Source organism: Bufo bufo, chromosome 1 (genome assembly GCF_905171765.1).
Source record: "Bufo bufo chromosome 1, aBufBuf1.1, whole genome shotgun sequence".
In the NCBI taxonomy this organism is placed as follows: Eukaryota; Metazoa; Chordata; class Amphibia; order Anura; family Bufonidae; genus Bufo; species Bufo bufo.
The window spans coordinates 556,401,363-556,420,859 of record NC_053389.1 but is presented as its reverse complement, the minus strand read 5'-3'; the positions used below and the strand labels follow the sequence as shown (position 1 = coordinate 556,420,859).

The 19,497-nt window shown below is 43.8% G+C and overlaps 1 protein-coding gene across 2 annotated transcripts in view; it reads left to right on the top strand.

Annotated features, from left to right (window-relative positions):
- The window catches only part of LOC120982828 (gamma-secretase activating protein), a 146,109-nt gene that overhangs the window by 33,994 nt on the left and 92,618 nt on the right, over positions 1 to 19,497 (top strand). For both annotated transcript variants that reach the window (XM_040413013.1, XM_040413021.1), the window contains exons 4-6: positions 3,642 to 3,711; positions 7,718 to 7,771; positions 16,674 to 16,762. In XM_040413013.1, coding sequence (XP_040268947.1) covers positions 3,642 to 3,711; positions 7,718 to 7,771; positions 16,674 to 16,762 — 213 coding nt within the window. The remainder of the gene's footprint in view (positions 1 to 3,641; positions 3,712 to 7,717; positions 7,772 to 16,673; positions 16,763 to 19,497) is intronic.

Genomic DNA, 19,497 nt, shown 5'->3' with positions numbered 1-19,497 from the left:
GCTCCTCTTTGTGCGTTTTTCATGCAACACAGGCCCCATAGAAGTGAATGGGGTTTCGTGAAAATCGCAAGCGAGTGCGGATGCGGTGCGATTTTCACGCATGGTTGCTAGGTGACAGTCTATTCACTGTATTATTTTCCCTTATAACATGGTTATAAGGGAAAATAATAGCATTCTGAATACAGAATGCTTAGTAGGTGATCAATTGAGGGTTAAAAAAATAAATAAAATTAACTCGCCTTCTCCTCTTGTTCGCGTAGTTCCCTCTCCTTTACTTCTGAAAAGATGAACTATCGGCTAGGACCTGTGGTGACGTGAGATCACATGCTCCAATCACATGGTCCATCACCACGGTGATGGACCATGTGATTGGAGCATGTGATCTGACGTCACCAAAGGTCCTTTAGCCCACAGCTCATCATTAAAGAAGTAAAGAAGAGACCGGGAACTACGCGAACAAGAGAAGAAGGTGAGTTAATTTTTTTTTTTTTTAACCCTCAATTGATCACCTACTAAGCATTCTGTATTCAGAATGCTATTATTTTCCCTTTATAACCATGTTATAAGGGAAAATAATAAAATCTACAGAACACCTAACCCAAGCCCGAACTTCTGTGAAGAAGTTCGGGTTTGGGTACCAAACATGCGTGATTTTTCTCACGCGAGTGCAAAAAACATTACAATGTTTTGCACTCGCGCTGAAAAATCGCGGGTGTTCCCGCAACGCACCCGCACATTTTCCCGCAACGCCTGTGTGAAAGAGGCCTAAGGGGTAAACTGGCTTAATTACCCAAAGGAGCTCTGTAAAATGAAAGGTGGACTCTGGTTGCTGTGGGCAACTAAGGCTACTTTCACACTAGCGTCGGGGTTCCGCTTGTGAGCTCCGTTTGAAGGGGCTCACAAGCGGCCCCGAACGCATCCGTCCAGTTACCAATGCATTCTGAGTGGATGCGGATCCGCTCAGAATGCATCAGTCTGGCAGCGTTCAGCCTCCGCTCAGCAGGCGGACACCCGAACGCTGCTTGCAGCGTTCGGGTGTCCGCCTGGCCGTGCGGAGGCAAACGGATCCGTCCAGACTTACAATGTAAGTCAATGGGGACGGATCCGTTTGAATTTGACACTATATGGCTCAATTTTCAAACGGATCCGTCCCCCATTGACTTTCAATGTAAAGTCTGGACGGATCCGTCTGAAGCTACTTTCAAACTTAGAATTTTTTCTACAATATAATGCAGACGGATCCGTTCTGAACGGATCCCAAGTCTGCATTATATGAGCGGATCCGTCTGGGCAGACCCCAGACGGATCCGCTCTGAACGCAAGTGTGAAAGTAGCCTAAGCCTGTTTCCCTGTACAGCAATTTGATAAATCTCCCCCATGAATGAAAAAAAAACTTTGTTGCCCATAGCAACCAATCATAGTGCAGCTTTCATTTTTCAACAGGTGTGGCCTGCAATGCAACACTGTTTGCCAAAAATGTGCCAAAATTTTACCCCAGCTGACATCTCAACCCTATAAATGAATAAATATATATAAACTAATACCAATATTCATACGGTATCACAACTGTGGTTAATATATAGCTATAAGGGTACTTGCGGTAGAGGATTCCGGTAGGCAGTTCCGTTGCCGGAATCCAGGCAGTTCCGTCCGATCTGGCAATCCGGACGGAAACGGATGCATTTGTGAGACGCATCCGGATGCGGATCTATCTCACAAATGCATTGCAATACCGGATCAGTCTTTCAGGTTGTCTTCCGGAAAAACGGACCTGGTATTTATTTATTTTCCTCATTTTTAAAGGTCTGCGCAGACCGCAAAACCGGATCCATTTTGCCGGAACACTTGGGGCAGGATCCGGCATTAATGCATTTCAATGGAAATTGTTCAGGATTTTTGGCCGGAGAGAAAACTGCACCATGCTGCGGTATTTTCTCCGGCCAAAAAACGTAACCGGGACTGAACTGAAGAATTCTCTCCATTCAGAATGCATTAGGATAAAACTGATCAGTTTTTTTCCAGTATTGAGCTCCTGTGATGGAACTCAATACCGGAAAACAAAAACGCTAGTTTGAAAGTACCCTTAAGCCAACCTAATGATCTAACTATAACCAAGGCCAATAAATCATATTGACACTTTTAAAAAAAGATACACAAGGTTATACAAGGAGCAAATGTAAGAGAACCTGTCACCACAAAATGCAATGCAGGCTCCAGGGTGCAAGTTATAGAGTAGGAGGAACTGAGCAGAGTGGGTTTAGTGGGAAAAGATTCAGTAAAGCCTGACATATTTTTGTTTTTTTATCTTGGCTATTCCTTCTAGGGATCGACCGATTATCGGGTTTACCGATATTATCGGCCGATATTCAGGATTTTGACAGTTATCGGTATCGGCATCTATTTTGCCGATATTCCGATAACTTATTGGGAACACAGATCGCGCTGCTCAGCGCTCTGTGTTCCCTCAGCAGCACAGGGGAGAAGGAAGCAGTGTCTCCCTCCCCATGTGATGCTGCTGCTAACGCTGCCGCCAATTAGAGGAGAGAGGACAAAAGAAGGGGAGGGGCTGTGGCCACCGCTCCACCAATGAAGAGAAGTCTTTCATTAATTCATATACAGGAGGCGGGAGCTGGCTGCAGAATCACATAGCCGGCTCCCAGCTGCGGTAGTTAACCCCTTAGGTGCCGCGGATCGCAGCTACCGCTCATAGAGGTCGGGAGACGGCTATATGATTCTGCAGCCAGCTCCCGCCTCCTGTATATGAATTAATGAGAGATTTCTCTTCATTGGTGGCGCAGTGCACCCCCCCAAGCCCCCCAGTATTAATCATTGGTGGCAGTGGCCACAGGATCCCCTCTCCCCTGCTCCTCCGATCGGAGCCCCAGCTGTGTAATCCTGGGGCTCCGATCGGTTACCATGGCAGCCAGGACGCTACTGAAGCCCTGGCTGCCATGGTAAGCTCCATGCTGCTGTGTGCACAAAGCACAGAGCAGCAGGGACAATGTGAGATCCTATTCACCCTGATAGAGATCTATCAGGGTGAATAGGACAAGGGTTCTAGTCCCTAAGGGGGCTAAAAGTTATTTAAAAAAAAAACAACACTAAAATATTAAGTATAAATGAGAGAGAAAGATTTACAACAAAAAAAAACACACGTTAACAATAAACATATAAATTTTCTGCAGATTTGTGTAGGATTTCTTTTATTTATTTTTTTCAAAAATGAAAATTCCCAGAATATCGGTATAAATTATCGGTATCGGCCCTAAAAAATCAATATCGGTCGATCCCTAATTCCTGCTCTATAACTTTGTGCATAACGTAGGGTAATTGCCTTTACAGCTAATGGATAAAATAATATCCTAAACTTCTATGTATAGGTTACTGGTGATAATAGATTTATCAATCTGCATCAGTCACTGTTACAGCATTAGTAAACCAGTCTGAAAATTTTTGAGAAATTGTTTTTGCGTTAAGAATAAAATGGCAGTTACTTTTGTCATCAAAATCCCATCTGAATTTTTTTGGGGGGGAATTTTCCAGTGGTGGTTTTAAATAAAGGATATAAGACTGATGTACTGTGCTGTTTGGTATTTCATAGCATTGTCAAGCATTAACAAGAGCCCTCTTTCTCTTCACAGCTGTTGTATTCTTTTGATAGTGAAGTTAATATTATAAGTGCTTCAGTGAACAGTGAGAGAACTTTACTTGGTAAGTTGTTTCTGCAGCATTGTAGTTTTCCTTCAGTGTTGTGGTTTTCCCTGCAAAGCATGAGATGCCAACATTGTATCACCATGACAAATGCAAGCCTGTGTTTTAAAGGCTATGCACCCCTTTGGAGTATTTTTTTTTTTTAATTATTGCATTGTACTCATTTTGAGCTAAAAATGATTTTTTTCCAATTGCTCTTTATAAAAAATGTTGAACCACTGTCTCTGTGCAGCCTTGAGTCTAGTAGCAGGCTCTGAATTTTCACTCTGTTCCATCAGACAGCCTTATATCGGATCTCTGACCTTGTAAGCGCTCATTATAGCTAAATTCTTATTTTACTAATAAGAAAGTGGCTTAAATAAATATTTATGACCTTTCAGTAAATTAGAGATAAGGTTTATTAGATGGCCATCACAAAGTGAAAGTAAGGCTGAGTTCATTGTATTAGCAATGAGTAAGGGGGCACACTATAATAAAGATGGCGTGCACTGGCAGTTCAGCACATATATACTGTATATAAAAAAAAAAAGGCCACGTGGCCTAAGAAAATCCCAATAAAGTGCACATCCACTAAATATAAAACCAATGCATAAATTTTATTAGACTACAAGACACACAGACAAATTGTATACAATATAACATGTGCTGGTACAAGATAAGACCAGACGCCTACACAACTCCCACCAAAAACCACAAATATGGGCACAATGTATGTAGTCCGGAGTAACAATAAAGAGTAAGATAAGGCAAAAGTGCAGACTGAAATGAAAGTAAATGATAATGTGGCATCAAAACACCTAATACCTGAATAATATGTGAAATAAACGATCAGGGCTATCCAGGTGGGCCTGGGTAAAAAAAACTGACGTCCCACGCTTATCGCTGGTACCCCGGCTTCCTCAGGGGTAAATGCCTATGTGGCATAAGGTCCATTTTACGTGTGCAATAATGAACAGTGATAAATAAATTATGCAAGTCACCTGCAAATAGAGAGAATCAGCTGAGTAAAATGGAAACCTGCTTCATACTTGACGTCTGTAACAGCCCACGGCGCATGCTCCAGTGACGCTGTAGAGAATGAGAAGAATCATGTGATCGGATGTTCCACTGTCAGGATGTTTTACTGTTGCATCAGTTGTCATCCGTTTGAGCCATTTCCATCCGAGATCTGTTTTTCTAGATAGAAAAAAAGTATTGCATTTCCCCGTCTAAAAAAATAAAATAAATCTCAGACGGAAATGGCTCAAACGGATGACAACTGATGCAACAGGATATTATTATTATTATTATTATTATTATTATTTTAGTCTCTTTCTCTCTCTTTCTCTCTCTCTCTCTCTTTTTCTCTCTCTCTTTCTCTCTCTCTCTCTCTCTTTTTCTCTCTCTCTTTCTCTCTCTCTCTCTCTCTCTCTCTCTTTTTCTCTCTCTCTTTCTCTCTCTCTCTCTCTCTTTTTCTCTCTCTCTCTTTTTCTCTCTCTCTCTTTTTCTCTCTCTCTCTTTTTCTCTCTCTCTCTTTTTCTCTCTCTCTCTTTTTCTCTCTCTCTCTTTTTCTCTCTCTCTCTTTTTCTCTCTCTCTTTTTCTCTCTCTCTCTTTTTCTCTCTCTCTCTCTCTTTCTTTCTCTCTTCAAAAGAACGGAAAGCTAAATGGTGGTGTAAACTCAGCCTAAGGCCTCCTGCACACGAACGTATTTTTTTGCGGTCCGCAAAAACGGGTCCCGTTGATCCGTGACCGTTTTTTCGTCCGTGGGTCTTCCTTGATTTTTGGAGGTGTCCGCCTGGCCGTGCGGAGCCAAACGGATCCGTCCTGAATTACAATGCAAGTCAATGGGGACGGATCCGTTTGACGTTGACACAATATGGTGCCATTTCAAATGGATTCGTCCCCATTGACTTTCAATGTAAAGTCTGGAGTCCCTTTTATACCATCGGATCGGAGTTTTCTCCAATCCGATGGTATATTTTAACTTGAAGCGTCCCCATCACCATGGGAACGCCTCTGTCTGTGTACATGACTGCCCCCTGCTGCCTAGCAGCATCCGATCTCTTACAGGGGGCTGTGATCAGCACAATTAACCCTTCAGGTGCCGCACCTGAAGGGGTTAATTGTGCTATCATCTCCCCCTGTAAGAGATCAGGGCTGCCAGGCAGCAGGGGGCAGACCCCCCCCCTCCCCCCTCCCCAGTTTGAATATCATTGGTGGCCAGTGCAGCCCCCCCCCCCCTTCCTCCCTCTATTGTAATAATTCCTTGGTGGCACAGTGTGCGCCCCCCCGCATCGCCCCCCCCCCCCTTCCTCCCTCTATTGTAATAATTCCTTGGTGGCACAGTGTGCGCCCCCCCCCCCTTCCTCCCTCTATTGTAATAATTCGTTGGTGGCACAGTGTGCGCCCCCCCCCCCCTTCCTCCCTCTATTGTAATCGTTGGTGGCACAGTGTGCGCCCCCCATTGGCCCCCCTCCCTCTATAGCATTAACAACATTGGTGGCCAGTGTGCGGCCTCCCATCTAGCCCCCCCCCCCATCATTGGTGGCAGCGGGTTACTAGCAGTAGTGATTCATACTTACCTGGGAGCTGCGATTTCTGCTTCCGGCCGGGAGCTCCTCCTACTGGTAAGTGACAGTTCATTTAGCAATGACACTTACCAGTAGGTGGAGCTCCCGGCCGGACACGAACATCGCAGCAGCCGGCCCGGTAAGTATGAATCTTCTACTATTGTACTATTGCTAAGTAACCATGGCAACCAGCGTCCTGGTTGCCATGGTTACCGATCGGAGCCCCAGCGATTAAACTGGGACTCCGATCGGAACTCCGCTGCCACCAATGATGGAGGGGGGGGGAGATGGGAGGCCGCACACTGGCCACCAATGTTGTTAATGCTATAGAGGGAGGGGGGGGGCCGATGGGGGGCGCACACTGTGCCACCAACGAATTATTACAATAGAGGGAGGGAGGGGGGGGGGGGGCGCACACTGTGCCACCAACGAATTATTACAATAGAGGAAGGGAGGGGGGGCGCACACTGTGCCACCAACGAATAATTACAATAGAGGGAGGGGGGGGGGGCTGCACTGGCCACCAATGATATTTAAACTGGGGAGAGGGGGGAAGGGTCTGCCCCCTGCTGCCTGGCAGCCCTGATCTCTTACTGGGGGCCGTGATCAGCGCAATTAACCCCTTCAGGTGCCGCACCTGAAGGGGTTAATTGTGCTGATCACGGCCCCCTGTAAGAGATCGGGTGCTGCCAGGCAGCAGGGGGCAGTCTTGTACACAGTTTGTAGTGTATTCTAACTAGAAGCGTCCCCATCACCATGGGAACGCTTCTGTGTTAGAATATACTGTCTGTTCTGAGTTTTCACGAAGTGAAAACTCAGCTTTGAAAAAGCTTTTATACAGACGGATCTTCGGATCCGTCTGTATAAAAACTAACCTACGGCCACGGATCACGGACACGGATGCCAATCTTGTGTGCATCCGTGTTCTTTCACGGACCCATTGACTTGAATGGGTCCGTGAACCGTTGGCCGTGAAAAAAATAGGACAGGTCATATTTTTTTCACGGCCAGGAAACACGGATCACGGATGCGGCTGCAAAACGGTGCATTTTCCGATTTTTCCACGGACCCATTGAAAGTCAATGGGTCCGTGAAAAAAAGCGGAAAACGGCACAACGGCCACTGGTGCACACAACGTTCGTGTGCAGGAGGCCTAAAAAGTGCATTCACAAAGCTAGAAAAACTGTTAACTCTTTGTGACTGAATGGCTGGCTGAATTTTTTTGAATAAATGTCTTTTTAGCTCAAAATGGGTAAAATGTCGTCATAAAAAAAATTGACCCGAAGTTGTACATAGCCTTAAATGAGAACATTTTCCCTTTTCATTAGACAGTGTTGCTACTTATTTTATTAAAATAAAGTGAATCTCCAGACTTCTAGTTGGCATGTTCCTGTTTATATAATTTAGCATATGTTGATAGTCTGTTTTACAATTTTTTTAATTTTCTTTTTATTAGCCTTAAGTTATTGCCATCCTACATGTGAAACTCAAAGTCGAGTTCTGTCACCAGGTATGTTTGTTTTTTGAAAATGAATTCAAACCATTTGTAAAATATATATGAGCATTTATAAAAAAAAGTTTTTAAATTTGATACTGCCATTATTGTTATAAAAGTTATTTATGCTGCCACACTGTGAATGCAATAAAAACAAAACCCCAAAAAACAATGGTTAAATTTTTTCTCTCTCTCCAAAAGGAGTAAAAATAAAAAATAAGTTTACTTCAAAATGATGCCATTAAAAATATTGGTCAAAAATCAAGCCCTCAGAGAAGCCCTGCAATGAAAAAGATAGTCATTAAGCTGACCACTAAGGCATTAAAGGAGTTTCCTGCTTTATTTTTCATCAGTTTTTTTTTTTTTCTTTTTTTTTTTACTTGCAACCGCAGTCTTCTGTACCTGTGGAAACAAGTATACTCAACTGCTTCCTACAGCTCTGTTCTGGATCCCTTCCCTGTTCTTCTGGTCCCCATCGGTAAACTTGCAGATTGACAGGGTCACATGCATCGCTGCAACCAAGGACTGGCTTCAACAGTGACATGTTCCCAAGCGGCAAATGATCAAATAGTGGAGTTCCACATGGGCATTTAACTTCTGACTTTTTTTTTAGCTTTTACCTCCATCCCGACCATCTCCGTTTATGTACAGTGCTGGCCGGGACTTTACAGATGTTTCCCACTCGCAAGCACGACAGGCGCCATAGCCGTCTGGTGCCTAACAGCAGGCACCAACGACTAATGTCTGTGACTGGCAGTAATTTCTCCAGATGCTGTGGTCAAATATGGGGTGTATGAGAGAAGCAATCTGATGATTGCTTGTTATAGTTCTGAACATGAACAATAAAAAAAAACAAAAAAAAAACGCCCATACTATTAAAATAATATTAAAAATATGTATTCCATACAGCGAAATGGGGGGGAAAAAAGTCAAATTGGCTGATTTTTGCCTTTTTTTTTTTCCATTTCATCCACCATGACGGCCCACATTGAGATTGACCCTTGACCTCTGTAGGGGCAGGAACACATAGAGAGTTTAAGAACCCCCCACCCCTCCACCTCCTCAGTGCTTTCCTGCCCCTACAGGGGCCAACATGTGGAGAGTTCCTCCTTCATGGAGGATAAAACAACCTTATTTTTCTTTACAGGTTCTCCAGCTGGCCAGCCAGCTAGGAGCATCGAGGACCCTCGTCTCGGCTTATGCTGAGGCCTGCGGTCCTCCCCATACCTTCAGACTCCCTTCCCTCCTTGAGGAAGCAGTTGGAGGTGCCGGCTTCTCGGATCATCGCGCGCTGTGCTCGGCGTCCTTTCCTTCTGGAGGAGGGCCGAGTTCTAGCGTCCGGCAGGGGGAGCAGGTACGGCGCATGGAGCGTCTCTATGGGCGGGCCGGGCGACGCACGTACCTCTTAGTAGGCTGGTGCGGCGCAGGCCTATGCCATCAAACAGGGCGCAGCTAGATGACGTCAGACGCCGGGAATTTTAAAAAGAGAAGACCGCGGTTCCTTTCGGCCCCTCGCCTGCTACACCGCGATGTCTGAGACACCTGCTCCCCGCCTGGAGGGTCCTGATCCTTCTGCCACCAGTACCGTGAGTCCCCTTCTGGGGGGTATATATTTCAGTTCTTTAATCTGAATTACTAATGCTGGGATATCTGGTTGCTTCCTTCTGCAGGGCAGCAAGGAGTTAAAAACAAAAACAAAACCCTTAAAATGTTGTGCTTGTTCCAAGCGTCTCCCTGAAAATTATAAAAAGAGGCTATGCAAACCTTGCACTACGGAAATTTGGAAGGAAGAGCAACCAGATATACTCTCGGAAATGAAGTCTTTTATTTCAGACGAGATTAAGTCCTCTTTAGCCACCTTGTCTACCCCCTCCAGCAACCCCATCCCTTCTAAGAAACGCAAACTGTCCGTTATTTCCTCTTCTGAGGGCGAAGAGGTTGAAGTGGCCTCCGCCTCATCCAGACAATTTCCTAATGAGGAACCCTTGTCGGACGGGGAAATTCTAGAAGAAGATAAAAAATACTTTTTTTCGGCTGATGAGATGGAGGAGTTGCTACGTGCGGTCAGGTCCACTATGAGCATTGAAGATACTCCTAGGCCCCGTACGGTGCAGGATGAGATGTTTGGGGGTCTCAGATCTAAGTCCTCTATTGTTTTCCCCATTAATGAAAATATAAAAGAAATGATATTGGAGGAGTGGTCAGATCCAGAAAAAAGGCTTGGCGTTCCCAAAGAATTCAGGAATAGGCTCTGCTTTGACCCGGCTGAAAGCAAGATATACAACCAGACGCCTAAGGTCGATCTACAGGTGGCCAAAGTAGTAAAAAAGACCGCCCTACCCTTTGAGGATTCCTCTCAGCTAGGCGATCCTATGGATAGAAAGGCAGATGGCCTCCTAAAAAAATCCTGGGAGTCAGCTATGTTTGGGGTAAAAACTAATATTGCTGCTACCTCCGTCGCCAGAGCGATGTATATATGGCTAGGAGAGTTGGACGAACATCTAAAAAATAAGACTCCAAGAGAAGAGATCAGGGACTCTCCCCTTCTCCGCTCCGCCACAGCTTTTCTGGCCGATGCGTCTGCAGAGTCCATCCGGTTTTCCGCCAAGGATGCTGCTCTCTCTAATGCAGCCCGACGGGCTTTATGGATGAAGGCCTGGTCAGGAGACAAGGCATCCAAGGCCAAGCTTTGTTCTATCCCCTTTTCAGGGGAATTTGTCTTCAGCCCCACTCTGGATAAAATCCTAGAGGGAGCAGCAGACAAGAAGAAGGGTTTTCCAGAGGACAAAGAACCAAAAAAGAAGCCCTTTCGTCAGTACCAACCCCAGCAGAGATCCTACAGGGGGAAAGGGAAGTCCGGCCGATGGAGCTATCCCAAAGGAGGGAGAGGAAGAGGCTTCATCCTCAATCCCCAGAATAGGCAAAATAAACAACAAAGACGCCAGGGTCGGGGGGCGACTGATGGGTTTTCTATCCTCCTGGAGTCGGGTAACTTCAAATCCCTGGGTGCTAAATGTAATCTCTCACGGTTACAGGATAGAGTTCACATCAGTCCCCCCGAGAAGATTCTGCATCACACCTCAGAGCAGATCAGATCTTCCAAAAATCTGGCAGGGCGTCCAGGACCTCTTAGAGCTAGGGGTAATTCAAAAGGTTCCTATCTCGGAGGAAAGGAGAGGATTTTATTCCAGTCTTTTTTTAGTAAAAAAACCAGACCAATCCTTTCGCACGATAATAAACCTAAAACCCCTAAACAGGTCTATTCTATACAGGAGGTTCAGGATGGAGACCATCCCATCCACAATCCCTCTGATTCCAGAAGGGGCGTTCATGTCGTCAATCGACCTAAAGGACGCTTACTACCATGTCCCCATCCATCATCTTTCGCAAAAATATCTAAGATTCGCTCTAAGAGGACCAGACAGGTCTATCCATCACTTCCAATATGTCGCCCTCCCTTTCGGTATTTCCTCGGCCCCCAGGGTCTTCACAAAAGTCGTGGTAGAGATGGTGGCCTACCTTCGTCAGGAAGGAATCACAATCATTCCATATCTCGACGACTTTTTAATTCTGGGCAAGACAGAATCCGAGAACCTTCTGGCAACCCAAAGATTCTCAGAATTCTTAAAAAACCTTGGCTGGATTATAAATACAAAAAAATCCACCCTAACCCCGTCCATGAGAATAAAGTTCCTGGGTGTGGAACTAGATTCGTCCCTGTTGATGACCTTCCTCCCTCAGGACAAGGCTACTGCACTGACAGTGAAGATCAGAACATTCCAGAGGGCTCGCAATTGCTCCATCAGAAAGGCCATGAGTCTCCTGGGAAGTCTAACCGCCTGCATTCCCTCAGTGGCATGGTGCCAAAGCCACACAAGAGTAATCCAAAATTGGATCTTAACTATCTGGGACGGAAGACAAGTAAGTCTAGACAGGATTTTTCGGATCCCTCAGGCCGTAAAAACAGACTTGGATTGGTGGAAAGTAAAAAGACGTCTGCTAGGAGGCCTTCAGTGGCGGAACCATCCCGCCGTGCAAGTAATCACGGACGCAAGCCTCGGAGGCTGGGGAGCAAAGATAGGAGATCATCTTCTACAGGGTACCTGGCCTGCCGAGATAAAACACAGATCCTCCAACTACCGAGAGCTATACGCAGTCCTGGAGGCATTATTAAAGGGAGAGTGTCTTCTAAAAGGGCGACACCTAAGAATAATGTCAGACAATACCACAACGGTGGCTTATCTGCGTCACCAAGGAGGGACAAGGTCACGGCCTCTTGGAGAGATAGCAAAAAGAATTTTCTCCTGGGCAGAGGAGAACGCTTTATCTCTGTCCGCCATCCACCTAAGGGGCTGCGAAAACGCAGTAGCAGATTTTCTGAGCAGAAAGACAGTAGATCCAGGAGAATGGTCTCTGAACAGGAATATCTTCCAGAAGATCTCAGAAAGATGGGGCTGTCCAGAGGTAGACTTATTCGCCTCCAGAAGAAATGCGCAGGTAAAATGTTTCTGCTCCCTAAACCCAGGAGACAGTCCATGGGCAATCGATGCCCTGTCAATACAATGGAAATGGAAACTAGCCTACGCCTTTCCACCAATACCACTAATACCGCGGGTCGTCCAGAAGCTCCTGGAGGAACCAACTACTCTCATCCTGATAGCCCCTCTGTGGCCAAAGAGAAGTTGGTACTCCACTCTAAAACAGCTATCGCTGGAAGATCCGTGGGAGATTCCCTTCCAGAGGGATATTCTAGTCCAGGGCCCTCTTCTTCATCCAGACCCAGGTATATTCAGACTGTCAGCCTGGATCCTGAGAGCGAGACACTAAGAAGCAGAGTACTTTCGGAAAAGGTGATACTTACTCTGAGGGCGAGTAGAAAAAAGGTGACCTCCTCCATCTACCTTAAGATCTGGAAGAAATACTGTTCCTGGTTAGGAGTTGAGCACCCAGACACCACCTCTCCTCCCATCAACAGAATTTTGGACTTTCTACAGTGCGGCCTTGAGTTAGGCCTGAGACCTAGTACTCTGAAGGTCCAAATTTCTGCCCTCAGCTCCTTCTATGACTGCAGCCTGGCCAACCATAGATGGATCAGGAGGTTCTTCAGAGCAGTTTCTAGATTGAGACCCTCTCTGAGATCCAGAGCTCCGACTTGGGATCTTAACATCGTCCTGGAGGGCCTAACAAAACCTCCATTTGTACCATTATCTGAGATCTCTTTAAAACGCCTTTCTCTAAAAACTGCCTTCCTGATCGCTATCACCTCAGCCAGACGCATTGGAGAGATCCAGGCCTTTTCTTGTAAAGAGCCCTACCTCCAGATTAGTAAAGATTATATCCGTCTATCTCTCGACCCAGGGTTTCTCCCTAAGGTAGTCTCACCTTTCCATCTAGAGCAGGAGATCTTCCTACCCTCTATCCCTAGGTCCGAACATACAGGGTCTAGAGATAGGTTACATCTCCTGGATGTTAGGGACATAGTTATCCATTACCTGGTTTCTACCAGAGATTTCAGGGTGGATAACAACCTTCTTATTCAGTTTTCAGGAAAAAATAAAGGAAAGAAGTTAGCCAGGTCTTCCATAGCCAGATGGATCAAATCCACTATTGAATGCTGCTACAAGATCCAGAACAAACCCAGTCCTGGTAATATTAAAGCCCATTCTACTAGGGCCACTGCCTCTTCTTGGGCCGAGAAAGGAGGGGTCTCGCTGGACCAGATCTGTAAAGCCGCAACCTGGTCTAGCGCTAATACTTTTGTAAGACACTATCGTCTTAATCTTCCGGACGCGAATGAAGCTCTTTTCGGCCGGAAGGTTTTACAGGCGATATCCCCACCCATTTAGTTATCTGATATGTCTCAATGTGGGCCGTCATGGTGGATGAAATGGAAAAACCGCAATTAGACTTACCGGTAATTCCGTTTCCTTGAATCCACCATGACGGCCCATACTATTCCCCTTCCCAAAAAAAAAAATAAAAATATAAAAAAAAAAAAAAAAATGTTTTTTGTTTATAAATTGCATATACATGCAGATGATTATTTAGGAGTTTAAGGGTATGAATCAATATCCTTTTACTTTTGTTCCACCTTTCGGGTAATTGTAAAGCACTGAGGAGGTGGAGGGGTGGGGGGTTCTTAAACTCTCTGTGTTCCTGCCCCTACAGAGGTCAAGGGTCAATCTCAATGTGGGCCGTCATGGTGGATTCAAGGAAACGGAATTACCGGTAAGTCTAATTGCGTTTTTTTTTTTTTTTTGTGGTTACTTCACTTCACACAAAGTTATGAAAAGCGATCAAGAAGTCATACACACCCCAAAATGGTCTCTATGATAAGTGCACATAACCACAACGAATAAAAATCTTGTGGAATAGATTTTTTTTTTTAAATATTTTTTTTTTTTTTTGTTTCCCCAATTTCAACCCCTTTTGGAATTTTTTTTCCAGGTCCCCACTACCATATGCAATATTAAATGGAATTAGAAAGAGTAACTTGTCCTGCAAAAAACAAGCAGTCATACAGCTATGTGAAGGGAAAGATAAAAAAAAGTTATACAAAAACCCTTTGGGTTGAGAGGGTTAAGGGTTTTGAATACTGTACTTGTTTTACATTGGACTATAAGACCATTTAAAAAAAAAAAAAAAAAATTCTTACTAATTTAATCTAGTGGCTTGCCAATGTATGTTTCTGGTTTTATGTTAAACCTAATATGTATTAGACAAAAATATCTGTCAAAAAATATCATAATTGAGGATAAATGAGTCTTGGTGAAAAACGCGTAATAGTGTGTCTGTTGTGCATGCATCTTAGGACATCGCAGTGAGATTGGTGTTCTTCAGTACTTCTTTGTAGCTGATTGATGCCTGGAGCTTTGTACACAGAACTTGTTCTGAAAGCAGTGAACTTTAATCTAATCTATAGAAATGTACATTCCTGACAGATGCACAGTAGCTACATTGAAAGAGAAGTCTAAGCTATAGGCATCTTTCAGACGGGTGTCCTGGATTTGCTCCGGATGCGTCCCGGGTGCATTGCGGGAAACCCGTGTGAGTGCGCACGCTATTTCAGTCAGTTTTGACTGCGATTGCGTTGCGTTCAAATTTTATCACGAGGGTGCAATGCGTTTTGCACGCGCGTGATAAAAAACGGAATGTGGTACCTAGACCTGAACCCGGACTTAACTGGAGTTCGGGTTTGGTGTTTTGTATATTTTTTTTATTTTCCCTTATAACATGGTTATAAGGGAAAATAATAGCATTCTTAATACAGAATGCTTACTAAAATGTAAATTGAGGGGTTAAAAAAATAAAAATAAATGAACTCCCCTTATCCACTTGATCGCGCAGCCAGCATAGTCTTCTTACAGGACCTGCAAAAGGACCTTTGACGTAATCACGCTCACCACATGGTGAGCGCGGTGATGTCAGCGCAGGTCCTGCTGAATGAAGATAGAAGATCTTTTTATCTTCATTCAGCAGGACCTGCGCTGACTTCCCCGTGCACACCACATGGTGAACGCGATTAAGTCATCAAAGGTCCTTTTGCAAATCCTGAAAAGACGATGCTGGCTGCGCGATCAAGTGGATAAGGGGAGTTCATTTTATTTTTTTTAACCCCTCAATTTACATTTTAGTAGGCATTCTGTATTAAGAATGCTATTATTTTCCCTTTATAACCATGTTATAAGGGAAAATAATAGTCAATTTACTTTAATGGGGTCCAGGGTTGCTCATCCCTATCTCCTAGCAACCATGCGTGAAAATCGCACCACATCTGCACTTGCTTGCGGATGATTGCGATTTTTCACGTAGACCCATTAATTTCTATGGGGCCTGCGTTGAGTGAAAAACGCAGAATATAGAACATGCTGAGATTTTCATCTGCAAAGCCCCATTGAAGTGCATGGGTCCGGATTCAGTGCGGGCGCAATGCGCATTTTACCCGGGCGGAAATCTAGCCAGTTTGAAAGGGGCCATAGTTAATTTTACATTTACACAAGTTCAGCGTCCAGCAATGATTGTAGACTGAATAATTTCTATAGTCAGTCTGTATACATGATGTTCATCAAGGTGTAGTTGGCTCCTTCTTTTCTTGCCTTCCAAAGGCTGTGAGTTTTTTATTTTATCTTTTTTTGCGGGACAGTGCTGCTCCAATTCACTTAAGTGGTCCAGGTCTGCAACTACTAGCCCCGTCCACCACACAGTGGACGGAGCTTTGTAATTCCTGTTTCCAGCTTCAGATCTACTACAGTAAAACAAAACAAAAAAAAAACCTGCTGATTGGCATGAGTGCTGGAAGTTAGACCCTCAGATCCTGATGACCAAGACTAAGTAGGCAATGAATAGTAAAGTGGACAACCCATTTTCAGGGTGTATTTTATTTTATTTTAATTTTTTTGTCTCTTATTTGAATGCTGAGAAAACTGACCTGTTACATGGGCGCTTGGCAGCTAAAGGCATCTGTGTTGGTCCCATTTTCACATGTGTCCACATTGCTGAGAAAAAATCTTTTAACATATGCAAATGAGCCTCTTGGAGTAACGGGGACATTACCGTTACATCTAGAGGCTCAGCTTTCTCTGCAACTGCGTCCTCTACATTGTGATTGACAGGGCCAGGCAGTGAAAAATATCATCACACCTGCTCCTGTCAATCAAAGTGCAGAGAGCACAGCAATTACAGAGAGAGCAGAACATCTAGGTGTAAATGCAACGCCCCCGTTGCTCCTAGGGCCTCATTTGTATATACTAAAACATCATTTTTCTTAATGCGGGCACATATGGACATGGGACCAACACAGATACCTTCAGCTGCCAAGTGCACATGTAACAGGTCAGCCAATTTCATAGGTACAAATCTGCTGACAGATGCCCTTTTAAATGTTTATTTAATACTTTAAATTTGCAATTTTATTTAGGTTCCAGATATTTGGGTGTACTTATTGAAATAAAACCCATCAACAATGTAAAAGTTCTCAAAGCAGTCGATGGCAGCATTCGAGTGCAGGTAAGATGTTGCCTTAATGCACTGTTTGCCATTATTAGGATTTGGCACAGAAGGACTACTCTGAAATTTTGCATTTATAGGGATTTTGTGTCTTGGGGAATGTTACTGGAAAAGTTAAAATATACAGACCCCCAGAATGTCACATTAGCAAATATTTCTAACTATCAGACAGCTATAACTGTATACAATATCTCACAAAAGTGAGTACACCCTTCTCATTTTTGTAAATATTTTATTATATCTTTTTATGGAACAACACTAAAGATATGACACTTTGATACAATGTAAAGTAGTCAGTAGTAGGTAGTACGGCTTGTATAACAGTGTAAATTTGGTGTGCCCTCAAAATTACTCAACAGTCATTAATGTCTAAACCGCTGTGAGTACACCCCTAAGTGAAAATGGTCAAATTGTGCCCAAAGTGTTAATATTTTGTGTGGCCACCATTATTTTCCAGCACTGCCTTAACTTTCTTGGGCATGGAGTTCACTAGAGCTTCACAGGTTGCCACTGGAATCCCCTTCCACTCCTCCATGACGACATCACAAAGCTGATGGATATTAGAGACCTTGTGCTCCTCCACCTTTCATTTGAGGATGCCCCACAGATGCTCAATAGGGTTTAGGTCTGGAGACATGCTTGGCCAGTTCATCACATTTTACCCTCAGTTTCTTTAGCAAGGCAATGTTCATCTTAGAGGTGTGTTTGGGGTTGTTATCATGTTGGCCTAATTTCCAAAGGGAGGGGATCATGCTCTGCTTCAGTATGTCACAGTACATGTTGGCATTCATGGTTCCCTCAATGAACTGTAGCACCCACAGCCGGCATGTCACGGACGTGCTGAGACAGACATACGGACGTCCCGGCGACACTGAGTGGCAGGAGATCTGTGAGACTGGCAACATGACCTTTGATCTGACAGGTTTTCCTTGTGGATCAATAGGCGTCTGTTTTTTCTGGTAATGGCCACACCCCTTATCTCCAGGTGTTGCTAATGTGGTCATTTAACTTTCCTTATTCATGGTTGCTTCTCCCACAATGCCCCACCTTTCCTTCCTATGCTCTGTGTGGTGTTTCCCTCCCACACCGAAGTGTGATACGGCAGCACTCATGCACCTCCACACCATGACACTCCCAGCACCATGCTTGACTGTAGGCAAGACACACTTGTCTTTGTACTCCTCACCTGGTTGCTACCACACACGCTTGGCACCATCTGAACCAAATACAACCAAATAAGTTTATCTTGGTCTCATCAGACCACAAGACATGGTTCTAGTAATCAATGTTCTTAGTCTGCTTGTCTTCAACAATCTGTTTGCAGGTTTTCTTATGCATTATCTTTAGAAGAGGTTTCCTTCTGGAAAGAATGGCACATAGTGATCCATTATTTACTGCAAGTGAAATTGAACGTCACATCCCAAACCTAGTATAGCAAACAGTGTCTACTCAAACCATCAGAAGGTGTTTGCACAATATTGAGCTATGAGCCAGACATCCAGCTACAGGTGTTCGATTGACCTCACACCACTACTGTCAAAGGCTATCATGGTGTACAGCAAGACATCAGTGCAGGCTGCAATGGAGGTTGGCAGATGAATGTTGTAAAAAATAAAAACCATGCCAAAACAGCCATTTTTTGGTTACCTTGCCTCACAAAAAACTTAATATAGAGCAATTAAAAATCATATGTACCCCAAAATAGTACCAATAAAACTGGCACCTTATCCCCTAGTTTCCAAAATGGCGTCAACTTTTGGAAGTTTCTACTGTAAGGGTGCATCAGGGGGGCTTCAAATGGGACATGGCATCTAAAAAAACCAGTTCAGCAAAATCTGCCTTCCAAAAACCATATGGTGCTCCTTTTCTTCTGTGCCCTGCCGTGTGCCCGTACAGCGGTTTACGATCACATGTGGGGTGTTTCTGTAAACCGCAATATCAGGGTAATAAATATTGAGTTTTGTTTGGCTGTTAACCCTCGATGTGTTAAAGAAAAAAATGGATTAAAATGGAAAATCTGCCAAAGAAATTTAGAAATGTAATCTGTATTTTCCCATAATTCTTGTGGAACACCTATCTGGTTATCAAAGTTTGTAAAATCAGTTTTGAGTAACTTGAGGGGTGTAGTTTCTAGAATGGTGTCATTTATGGGGGGTTATCTATTATAGAAGCCCCACTAAGTAACTTCAGACCTGAACTGGTCCTTAAAAAGTTGGTTTTGGAAATTTTCTTAATTTTTAAGATATACTTCTAAAATTCTAAGCCTTCTAACGTCTTAAAAAAAATAAAATGACCTCTCTAGTAAATCAATATATCCAGCATGAATAAGATACCGGTAGATATCTATCTCTCTATCTCTCTATCCTTAAAAACTCACAAAAGATGGGAGTTGTGGACCTCCTTACCGTTTGCAGCTAAAATCTCCTCTTTGGCTTTATAGTGTCTGATGGTATAGTATACATAGTGGGAGAGAACGGTGGATGAACAACTATATAATGACACGTTTTAGAACTATATTCCGAATATACGACTACTCGCACCTGGATTTTAGGATATTGGAATAAATTATATCTCATAGAAGGATCACAAGTTCTGGATTTAAATGTATTAGTATGTTTTTGGATTGACTATGTTAAAATACAATATATATGTCAAGGATGTACTTTACATATGTTAACATTGATATTGGCTTATACAAGTGATATATTTTGATAATTGCAAATTTTTCAAAATGT